Source organism: Phalaenopsis equestris, unplaced genomic scaffold (genome assembly GCF_001263595.1).
Source record: "Phalaenopsis equestris unplaced genomic scaffold, ASM126359v1 Scaffold000002, whole genome shotgun sequence".
In the NCBI taxonomy this organism is placed as follows: Eukaryota; Viridiplantae; Streptophyta; class Magnoliopsida; order Asparagales; family Orchidaceae; genus Phalaenopsis; species Phalaenopsis equestris.
Window position 1 is genome coordinate 56815623 of NW_018164444.1, and position 12570 is coordinate 56828192.

At 36.2% G+C, this 12570-nt stretch overlaps 1 protein-coding gene across 1 annotated transcript in view; it reads left to right on the forward strand.

Annotated features, from left to right (window-relative positions):
* The first annotated feature begins 1846 nt into the window (after nucleotides 1-1846).
* LOC110031067 (nascent polypeptide-associated complex subunit alpha-like protein 1) overlaps nucleotides 1847-12570 on the forward strand; it is a 25738-nt gene continuing 15014 nt past the window's right edge. Inside the window, exon 1 of the mRNA XM_020734106.1 lies at nucleotides 1847-1980. Within this exon, the coding sequence (XP_020589765.1) occupies nucleotides 1921-1980 (60 nt within the window). The 5' untranslated portion in view covers nucleotides 1847-1920. The remainder of the gene's footprint in view (nucleotides 1981-12570) is intronic.

Below are 12570 nucleotides of genomic sequence, written 5' to 3' on the forward strand. Positions count from 1 at the left end.
AAGGAAGGGGGGGGGGGGGGAAGAGGAGCATGTGTGACAGCTAATAGGATAGAAAATGGGATTGTATTTTTTACTTTTTATTTCTTATTTGTTATTATTATTTGTTTTGAATAGGCATGATCTTCATGCATGAATATGATAATCCTTCTCCTCCCTTTTTTTTATTTTAATAATAATAATTTATTATTATTATTTAGTGCTCCCCACGTTTTTTTTTGCCAAACACATCCTCTCATCAAAATGAACGTCCTTCATAGATGAAATCGACGTTTTCAGACACACTGATGTGGTCCGTTTTGTCACCCGGGGTCATCTGGACAACTTTTTCGACGACTGGGTATAAAATAATAATTCGTATAGTTTTGGCCCGCTCGCGAAGCCGTACTGAAATGAACGCCCCCTATGCTGAAATTGACGTTCCGGACGCACTCGCGTGATCTGTTTTGTCTTCTGTGGTCATCCAAACAAGCTTCCCTGACAATCGGGTCAATTCGAGCCAATTTCGCACGCGACGCGACACGTAATATTCATTGACCTGATCAGACTCGTTTGATGAGCAGAATGTCGATCGACCTTCGTTTAAGAGAAAGCCAAAGTTTAGCAAAACAACCTTAGCTAAGTGCCCCTCAACACGCGCCGAAAGGTCCCGGGTGAGTGTCTTGAGCCACCTGATGCTGCGGACGAACCGTTGACCATCTTAAGCCGTGCAAGTAGACACTCTACACTCGTGACATCAAAAATTGATACCAACAGAGGTCAGCGGTAATCGACGGTGGTCGACGACGGCCAGAGGTAATTGATGGAGGTCAGCGGTGGGCGTTGGCCGTCAGAGCTAGTCGGCGGTGATTGGAGGTGGTCGTTGGTGGCCGACGGTAATCGACGGAGGTCAGCGGTGGTCATTGACCGTCAGTGCTTGTCGGCGATGATTGGAGGTGGTCGACGGAGATCAGCGGTAATCGACCGAGGTCAGCGGTGATTAGCGGTAGTCAATGATAATCGATGACGACCGGTGGTGGTCGACAAAGGTCAGCTGTGGTCGACGATAGTCGAGGACGGTCGACAGAGGTCATTAGTGGTCGACGGTGGCCGACAAAGGTCGGCGGTGGTCGATAAAGGTCGACGATGGTCGTTGACGATCGGTGGTGGTCGACGATAGGAATATGTTGGACTTAAGCTCCTGACGATCCAAACAAGCTTCTCTGACGATCGGGTCAATTTGAGCCAATTTCGCACGCGGCGCGACATGTAATATTCATTGACCCGATCTGAGTCGTTTGATGAGCATATAAACCATCAAAACGCTCCGAGCCTACGTTAGTTGATGTAACATTCGTTTGATCTTCCAAACGCCTCCAGAAATCTTTCAAAAGTGATTTAATGATTTGATCCGAGCTTGATCTGACTCAGATTAGACTAGTTTTTATATCATTGGGTCGGTCTCATCGAGCGAGCCGATCAGTTTGACTATAAGTTTACTGAAATTAAAGTTCTGGATGACTCTTAATTGAAGTTTGAATGTTTCTTGCTCAAAATGTTATCTCAAAATCTTGTCATGCCTCAAAATTTGTGTTAGATGATGAAAATTTGTTAATGGCATATCAATGTTTTTGATAAATTGGAACTGGGCTATAGATACAACTTAAAGGTTGTTTATGAAATTTACAAAATATTTAGATTTATAATTACCCGAATGCTTATCAGTCGCGGTTAGCCCGGTCCAATTATCATGATATGATCGACCCGCACATAGGTTGACGTCTGGTGAACCGGACCCGCTCACTAATGGGTCCATTGTGAGAAATGGTGAATCAACTAACGTAGGCTCGGAGCTATATAAACCATCAAAACTCTAATCCAATCGAGCGAAGCGCGTCATCTCCATCGGAGCTAGGGTTTTTTCTGTGCCTTTCTATAGTCGCCATGAGTGCCCAGACGCAAGAAGAGCTCCTCGCGGCTCACCTCGAGCAACAAAAGATAAACGTAAGCTTTGTGTTTTATTTAATCAATCTTTTCATCGATCGCCGTCTCCTTTTTTATATGTTTTATGTTATGATGAATGTTCGCGGATCTGTAACTTATGGGGCGCTTGATCTATTTTGGACTCATATTGAGGCGTTTTCATATCTAGCTTATTTTGTGATTATCGTTGCTCGTCAGGTCTATGTACATGTTACTGTATTTCGGGCTTGTTTGATTCAGTGTGATTATTTAGATTTCATTGTTATTAGATGTCAGTGCTGTTTGTTAAATATTTTCTAAATACTGTATTCAAAGATACCATTATTTTTCAGGATTAAAAGGGATAATTACATACAGAGTGCAAGAAACTTAGCTATTTACAAATCAAGCATCTAGTTAATTTTTTGAACTATTAAAATTATGCATTTACGCGTGCCATGATCAAATCATTGTGAATTTGATAAAAATAAAAATTTGGGCTGGGGTTTTATCATGAGCTTTGATATTTGAGTGGGAATTTTAAAAATGAATGAAAGAGGGTGCTTGATTTGTAAGTAGTAATGTTTTGGGTGCCCTGTATGTTATTGCCCCTTATATAAAATGAAATATTGAGCTGTACATAGGGGCGGAGCCAGGAGCCACTGAGCCAGGAGCCTGGAATTTTATTCAGGGAAAGTTACATACATACCACACAAATTTTATGTATTTACATATCTAACACCCAAAGTACATAAACCAATGCATAGAAAGTTGTATTTCACTTATAAAAAGATATTGATAGTGATATTTTTTATGAGGTGTTACAAATATGAGTGGCATGTTTGTAAATATGAGAGTATGGTGTTAGATATGCAACACATAAGATTTCTGTGGTATGTATGTAAATACCCCTTTTTTAATTGGGGCACAAATTAATGATTTAAAAAATACCTTAGATAAATTAGTTACGCTTTCTCATATTTGCTTATGTATTTATCATATTCATTTCTAGTTGTTACTTGCACAAAAAATCTTGTTGTCTTTGCGATAGCAAATTCTTAAGGGGAAAAGGGTAAATGTCATTTTACCCAAAAAGATCCTTTTTATTACATTTAACAAATATTTTTAAGGACTGAATATGTTTATCTTTCCATTGTAAACTTCAAATTGATGAAAGAAACATCACAGTGCGAAAAAGGTTATGAATACCTTATAAGGCCATCATACTTGATGAAGAGCTCAAACCCACATAAAGAAAGTCCTCAAACTTTTCCTCTTGCTTCTCATCGACGACGACGAATGGGAGAATAAGTCGGGCATGATTTTTTATCGCCGTTTGATATCTTAATTGAGATGCATACGCTGCCGAAAATGGCAAAAAATAAAAGAATGATATTTAGGAGACAAGTTGGCAAAATCATCTATGATAAATGGTATTTGAAACTCTTCTCTATTGCGGTGAGAGGAGCTTAAAGTTGATAAGGCTGAGAAGGAAAGAGCTGCACTTGAAATGATCTAATGAATATTCGTAAAATTGTTAACAAGGACAAGTCAGTGGTTGACGGTTCGATACAGTTCAATAAGGCGAATAAACTATTGGTGAACTATAGTTTTGGTTCAAAAAACTACAAGTTGAAGCATGCTTATGCGAACGGTGAGTTTAGGAGGGTTTTTGTGATCTATGATCTATCAAAAAATACTTGGGATTTTTCTGTGTCAAGCAAGCATGATGGGGGTGATTCTCAGAAGGCGAGTTATCAGACCTAGAGCAAGGTGCTTAGGCTGGAGTGGATTTAGGAATTTTAAGGTCAATGCTTTAAGATGTGTTGCAACTTTTTTCTTTATGATTGAGGAAGTGGAGATGATATGGTCTAAATTCTGAATTCTAATCTCCTTGAATGATGCTCGAGTGAATTGCTAGACAGTTTTAGTGTAAATTTCTTGAATTTTTTTGATAAGGTTTACACAAGATTTGGATGGAATTAGATGACATTTCAATGTTTTATGCTTGATGTTAGGAGAGCCGAGTGGCGAGTCTATGGCTCCCCTTTGCAAGACGCTTGACGACCAAGCTGTTGGGAGGCAAGTGTTTTGTTATTAAGGTTTTCTTAAATTAGTTTAGTTGGCTAGCCCAGCGGGGCACCAGCTCCTGGTTCCCCTATGTTGGCTTTGCCCTTGGTCTGGTGTCCCTTCAGTGGCTTTGCCGTTGGTTGTACGTGCATCTCCAAATGTCTACCAATTTTGATCTTCATTTAGATATATTTAAATTGTGGCATAACGGTTCTTTACAAATTTAGTATTGATTGATTTAAGCAAACCGGACAATTGTCTGACTTTTATAGGTCAACATCTGTAAAATTGTTCAATAATGCTGTAAATTTCTGAAAGAACCTTAGTGTTGCGAGGTAAACTATACGGGCAATGTGCTAAACTAGTCACTAAGGTCATAGTGGTATTTGTGTGATGATTGCTTTAAAGCGTCAATTTCATGTTTTTCTATATTTCTATATGCTCAACTTTTCTGTAATTACCATGAAATTTTTGAGTTGTTTGTCAAATTTGACTAGTTTCTATATGTTAATTGTTACATAACATTCGTTTATAAACTTTTATTTAGAGATGCATGTGAACTAAACATCTAACATCTCTTGAGTGCCAAAATTGACCTCTTTATGTTAAGATATGTAGGAACCTTTTAATAATATAATAATTTTTGAAGAATGATTATGTTACATAGAAAAATTGAGTTGGAAATATGCTAAAATAGTACTTTGGTAGAACGGCATTTGTATGACCTTTGCTTTCAAGAACCATCTCAAGCCTCTCTGTCACGTTATGCTCAACTTTGCTGCATTTACCATAGTGATTATGTATGCATGCTTACCTACCAACCATTGAGTGTTTGTTTTTTTAAATTAAGATAGTATTAGGTATTTGTCAAATTGTTTAATCCCATAATTGGTATAAAGCAATCACTCTCCTCATGTCTTAAAAAATCTACAATATAATTCTCCATGCAATTTTAAGATTTGGTTTGCATGATATCCAAAATTTCGAATATTGAAGCCTATAACTTAATTATACCCTGATGATTATTAGCATAGGTGCGGTTTACCCTGTCCAATTTTGATGATGTGATACAAAGTAGAACCGCTTGTATCCTAACTCAACTTACTTGCTTTCCTAGAGATTGTGGGTAGAGATGCAATAAAGAAAGCATATTTGCAATTTAATGAGGACATTGGAGCCAATAGTAAGAAATGAGGAGTTAACGTACAAAGCCATATAAACGATCTAATCGCTTAGTTCCTTTATTTCTGTTATCGCTGTAGAGAGCTAGGGTTTTTTATTGGCTTTTCCTTACTTTCCATGAATGCTTAGACATAAGAGAAGCTCCTTGTGGCTTATCTCGTGCGGAAAAAGATCAATGTAAAGTGTAAACTCTTTTGTTCTCTCTAATAAGTTTTTCCAATGCACAAATTTCTATACTGGTTTTCATCTTTCTTTCTTAATTTGTTTTCTATTGTGATGAGTACTCCTCGATTTGTAGTTTCTGGAGTTTAAGATCTATTTTAGACTTATCGAAGCATTTCTTTATTGAACTTTTCTTTTTTATATATGGTTTATTGCATGTAAAGTTTAATGTGGTTCTGGGCTGTTTGGTTCAGTGCTATTAAATAATGTGTGCCTCATTCAATGTTATTGTTTTCAAAGATATTGACATTTTCAGGATTATAAGGAGCGAAATTTTGAGATTTTTGTATATATCCAGGTGTTTGTCAATTTTGATGCACATCTAAATGTTAGTGAATTGGACATAAAGACCATAAAACTATCATAGATTGATTTTAACTAACCTAATAATTGGCATCTCAAGATACTAAAACCAACTTTGCATGTCAACATTTGCAGAACCTTTTGAGAAAAAATTGGAATTACCTTCATGCTAAAAGAGAAACATATCTTGTAGATTAACTGGTAAGGTGGTGGTGGCATTTGTGCAATGATTTCTTCGAAGAGCCTCCAACTTCAAGTGTTTTGTATTGAATTTTTTTTTATCTTTGTTTTGCAATTATTGCATATTCATCCTTTTCGACTATTGACCTCATTTTGAGGTCTTCCTTGCTCTTTCTTCTAGAGCCTAGGATTTAACCTTAGAACTTTTCTTTTGACCATTTTAGAAACCTAGTAACGGGACCCACCCCTCTTAGAAATTCAAATCACCTCTTGACTCTTCTTGGGAGTCTCACATGTGGTTTTGGACCACCAGCACTTGGATAGTTGAGACCAACATGGTGAAACACGAAGCGCAAATTTCTATACTGGTTATCATCTTTTTTAATTTGTTTTCTATTGTGATGAGTGCTCCTCGATTTGTAGTTTATGGAGTTTAAGATCTTTTCTCCTTTATATATGGTTTATTGCATGTAAAGTTTAACGTGTTTCTGGATTGTTTGGTCCAGTGCTATTAAATATTGTGTGCCTCATTCAATGCTATTGTTTTCAAAGATATTGACATTTTCAGGATTATATGGAGCGAAATTTTGAGATTTATGTATATATCTAGGTGTGTCAATTTTTATGCACATCTAAATGTTAGTGAATTGGACATAACGACCATAAAACTATCATAGACTGATTTTAACTAACCTAATAATTGGCATCTCAAGATACTAAAACTAACTTTGCATTGTCAACATTTGCATAATCTTTTGAGAAAAAAATTGAATTATTTTCATGCTAAAAGAGAAACATATCTTGTAAATTAACTGGTAAGGTATTAACTGGTAAGGTGGTGGTGGGGTGGTGGCATTTGTGCAATGATTTCTTCGAAGAGCCTCCAACCTCAAGTGTTTTGTATTGAACTTTTCTTATCTTTGTTTGCAATTATTGCGTATTCATCATTTTCGACTATTGACCTCATTTTGAGGTCTTCCTTACTTTCTTTTAGAGCATAGGATCCAGCTTTAAGATTTTTCTTTTGACCATCTTAGAAACCTAGTAACGGGACCCAACCCCTCTTAGAAATTTAAGCCACCTCTTGGCTCTTCTTGGGAGTTTCACATGTGGTTTTGGACCACCAGCACTTGGATGGTTGAGACCAACATGGTGAAACACAAAGAAGGTTTCTATAGGATCACCAAGCTCTAGGGTGACCTTGTGAGCACTTCATTCACATCATCTACACTTGCATACACTTCACCGTTAATTAAACTGAAATCAATTTTCAAAATAATTGATCACGAAACAAAATTTAAAGAAAATTAAAATTGATGCATTTTTAACCTAAATGTCGACAAACTAATCTAAATAACTCCAGATGACGAAATGGACCATGCGAGTGCGTATGGAACGTAGTTTTTACTTAGGAAGGACACACATTTTGATGTGATTTCGTGCACAAACCAGAAATGCTCAAATCATTGATTTTCAGTAGCTAATAATAATATAATAATAAACATAAATAAAAAAAATTTACTTAAATCAAAACCCACACCTAGCCTCCCCCATTTTCTCTTGAACCGGTCGAACGCTCCCCTCTCTTCCCAATTCTTCTCCATTCAATCCTCGCTCAAACCCTAATTGGCCAAACGCTCCCCTCTCCTCCCGGTTCTTCTTCATTCGGTCCTCGATCGAGCCCTAACCGGCCGAATGCCTCTTCTCATGCGAAGCTCAAGTCGGTTGACCCTCCCTCTTCCCAACACCTCTCGAGCCAAAAATCTCCTCTGTCTCGATGCCATGCCGCTTTGAATATCTGCCTACCTTTTTTGAAAGGTCATGGGCTGACGTCTCTTCTCTCTTTGGCTATAAAAACCCTTTGGGGGAGAGTTTGGGGTTGTTTTTGAAATTTTGTTGCTGGATCTCCACTGGTTAGTTCATTTTCCCCCATCTCTGAGTATTTGAGGGTAAGATTCTTGAAGATTCATATGTTTTTTTATTTGGTTTTCTCTGTGGAGCATTTGGTTCAGTAAAGATGGTTTACTTCTGCTTTATTCAATTAAGCAGAATTTTATCCTCTCATATTTGCTTTAATAGGCATGAACTATAAATTAGTTTCTGGTTTGCTCAACTGATAAGTTTATGGATTATTCGTGGTTTAACAGCTTCTTCTTCCCGTAATAATGTTTGGCTGCTACAATCGCCTTGTTCATGGATCTTTTTATGCCCCTCTAGTGTGAGGATTGTGTTTTTACAGATTGGATTATCTTAAGTCAGCATTCCTAATCTCTCAGTTTTCTCGATTTGTGGTTTATGGAGGGATTCTTTTCTTCTTGCCACTAGACCATGGCATATTCTCATCGGATGCCTTTTTTCTTTTTCTTTTCACTTTGAAGTGCGACAGTTCCCTCAACTCATTTTTCGGCCCATTTAAACAATGAATGGTTAGTTTCTTTTAATAATTGCAAGCCGTAATTTCTAGAAATCAGTTTCAAGGGGCATTCAATTGGCTTGTCTAAAGGAGCTTAAGGATGGTATGCTGTGAGGTTTGCTGGTAGTAACACTGGTTTAAATGCAGATTATAACAGCTCCTTTAATAGTTCTGATCACTTGGGATTAGAATTTGGTTAGAATGGCACTATGACCATTCGGAATTTGCAATGCTTGATTGAGTAAGGCTTATTTAACATGTACAGGTGCTTATGCTTCAATTGATATTATTATCATATATTCTCTTGGGTAAGGCTTGTTTGATATGTACAGGTGCTCATGCTGCATTTGATGTTATCATGTATTCTCTTAAATCTTATTAAAATATCATCAATAACTTACTAGCTTGAGGGTCATCCACACCCCTGGTTGATTGTTTTCTTTCATTTACTTGTATTCCAATAAACATTTCATGACGTTGGGGATTGAGCCTTGCTAGATGAAATAATGCGTAAGATAAAAAAAAACAAGTAAAACTTGAAGTTTGGACTTGAGATATGAAAATACATAAGATATGCGTGCTATGCATATGGTCGTTACTTTGTTTCATTTTGATTTGCCGTCTTTATTGGTCAGTTCCTTTTTTTTTTTCTTTTTTTCTGATTGTCTTGATAACTTGTTGGAGACTTACCGAGCTGTCTTCTTAGTTTTAGCTGAGAACTTCATGATTTGAGGATGTACTCATGGTCTTATTTTCCATATTATTATGCCTTATCTGTAATGTCATCATTCGTTTTTTTTATTTGCTTCTTCTTACCACAAAAACTTAAATGCCAAATGAGTTGTCCTATCACCGTTGTTGTTTCGCCATAAGGAAATGTTACAGAAATGGTTTTAATGAATTCAATTTGAGTCAAGATAAGAACCAATTTTGATTGTCATGATAAACAAGCATTTAGGTGATTCTGAAATTTAGCTTTATATCCGGAAGATATGGAAAGAATCCGGAAGATATGGAAAGATGAATCCGGAAGATATGGAAAGATGATTTTTTTTTTTTAGTAATTGACCATCGAACTAGGCTATTGTTATCATTACTTTTATTATCACTTTTAATGAAAAATGCTATTGACAATCAAACACTTTAGAATCCTATGTAAAAAAGGGAAATTTACATATGTAGAACCTAATTCTTATAAATTTTCATATCTCACACCTAAACTTTCATATTTACATGCATACCACCCATCTCTTATGTGTTTACATTTCTAACACCTAGACATTACTTTTTTACTTTCATAGCACCCAAATCTGTTGTTTCACATAGACAATACCTCCATTTTAGATATGTAAACACATAGGAATTGGGTAGTATGTAAATAACTCCTTCAATCTCTCCCCACCTTTTTTCCCATCATCAATTGTAGAGATGTGTGGATCTGTGGAGAAGGATTTAAAAGTTGTCTTGCCTTATGTTTTGGCTGATTTGAAAGAGGTTTAAAAACTATCTTTTGGTTCCCGATTTATGATGATTTGGAAAGGGTTTAAAAGCTTTTTTTTAGCCATACATGCTTACGGTTTTGGAATCAGTTCTGGGGGGTTTTACCCACTATTTGGGAGCTGCTTTTGGGGGCCCTTTGCCTATTATTTTTGGTTTTACTTGATTGCTATTTTGGGAGAATTCAAACATTTTTTTAGGCTGATCCACTTGATGTTTTGTCTCTTAACTGATTTCGGAGGTGGGTCGGGCTCCTTTTCTCTTCTTTTCTTTTTTTTTTCTTTTCTTTTCCTTGCTTGATGGTTTAGTTTATGTGCTTATATTCTTATATAAGTGCATAAAGGATAGAGATATGTGGATCATCAAGCGGGGCTATAAGTTGGACGGTTTGGGGTTTAAAGGTGATGATGACAGTGTTTATGTGTGCTAAGGTGGGTTGATAGAATAGTATTTCCAACCTTGATGACCTTCGATGAGGGGAGAGCAGGATCGATGATACTATTCACCAGCTCTTTATGCGAAGTTGCCCCTTACTTTCTTACGTTGCCGGTAGTTTTAGCCCGGTCTAGGTGAATAACTCGTGGACTATCTAATTTGCCAAAATACTCACACATAACCGAACCCAAAAAATATACATATACTTTTTTCATGACACTACTACTTTTGACTGTTAAGTAAAACTACAATCTTATATGCATGAAAAATTAAGAATTTTGGATGCTAACTTATATAAGTCCAATTGTAAATCATTTTGATTAGGCTAGGAGTCACCCTCTTTAGTTTGCTTGGTTGGTGGCTTCTATCCAGGGTTGGATTATAAAACACACAACACAGTTCTGAGCCAACCCTGAACCTGAATGCTTATGACCCAGTTTTATTTTTCACATATGTCACTTATTTATTTATTTTTTTTACTTTCACGGCAACATTTGCATGCTTTTATTTGTGATGCTGAAATTTTTGCAGCAGCGACATAAACTTCTAGGTACGCAAATTTATTTTATATTTAATATATTTTATTGTCTTTTTATAGCCCTCTTTATTGCAATTTTTCTATGTTTTTTCTATTTTTTTATCCATGCATTGTTTACTTACAATACATGCAAAGTCCCTAGGGTAGAAAACAATAGGACACCGGTTAGGAGGTACCCTAAGGCATGCCTTGAACCCAACAATAATTTTACATGCAAATACAAACCATAAACTCTAAGCTTGAAGCCATCAATCACAGTAAAGAGCTTGAAGCAAGCTGCAGAGGACGAAGGACAACTTCAGAGACAATCGACATTCAGTAGCAGAGCAGATCTACTTTGATTAAACATTTTTTTAGTCTTAAATAATAACAAACCTATATGACTTCGAGGTATCTCACCCAACAGACTTAAATCCTCATATCCTTTTTAGACCCCCTTCACAACCATGTTGTGCAGCAGGAGTCCTAACTCTCCGTAGGTTCTAAGGTTGTCATTCGGTACGACGTACCCTTCTATCTCCGCGACTATTTGCATGATCGGGTATTATATAATTGTAAGTCTCAAATAATAAAATTGACAAGATTGAACACTTAAATAACATCGTCTCCAAAACACAGCTAAACAATAAGATAGTTTGGGAAGTCACCGAGGTTCTCCTCGAGATCTGTGACATTCCCCACCTTTTACTCCTTTGGACTTTTGAAAATAATTGTTTCTACTTGAGTCATTCTCATTTGACTAGTCTATGTCCAATCTTCAAAACTAAACTTTGAAATTTTGAAGACAGAACCGTTGATCTTAATCAAGAGTTTTCTTAAGTGATTTCGGTCTTTTGAGATATAATGAGCTGTATGGGTTTGCCTCTATAGGGAACTTGAAACCTAGGTAAAATAAGTCTAGCTAATTTTTATCTTAAGTAGGAGAACTTGTCGACCACTCTTAAAATGTTTGCGGACCAAACATATGTTATGAATTATGTAGTTTATATAATCAAACCTCCTTTGTCAGGTAATATGCTTATCTTTTGAGATGAGTGTATTGCTTGTAGGTTGATGCTTGATTATTTAAACTATGAAGTATCTGAGATCCATTTGGTCTCATTTTTCAAAAATTAAAATTACATATATTAAATTAAATAAATTATTTTCAAAAATTCGGACCGGAAACAAATCTATGGCCGACACCAACCTATAACATTAATGAATAAAATTATGATATGTCCATCAATTTTTATTAACATCTAAATGTTATTGTATTAGGATGTAATGATCCTTCATGGTTTTTATTTTAAGATGTTGACAGATCAAGCTAGCTTCTCTTATGATGCCAAAATAGGCTTTTATGTGTTAAATTATTTAGGTTCTCTTAATAACATAGTAAACTTTTTAAATTACCTTTATTTTTGCAAGAAAAATTAATATAATAAAATAGTAGCTGAGCAGTTTAATGTCATTTTGTACAATGACTGCTTTCAAGCGACAACTCTAGCTTGTCTATTTTGAATGTTGCTTTTGTATTTAGTATTTACTATAGTGATGATGTATTCGACTTTTCTCACCAACCATTGAGCAGCTATTTTTTTAACTGTCATAGTATTATTTTGCAAGAAATTTGTAAAATTTTATATATTACAAAGATTGGCTAGAGGGCAGACCCCCCAAGTAACCCCGTGTGACTAATTCGAGGGTAGGCCTCGAACCCGTGACCCCGGGGTCTTAAAAACCCTGAAAACCAATGTGACATGATGACGTTACACACACACACACACAAATATATATATATATGCCACCT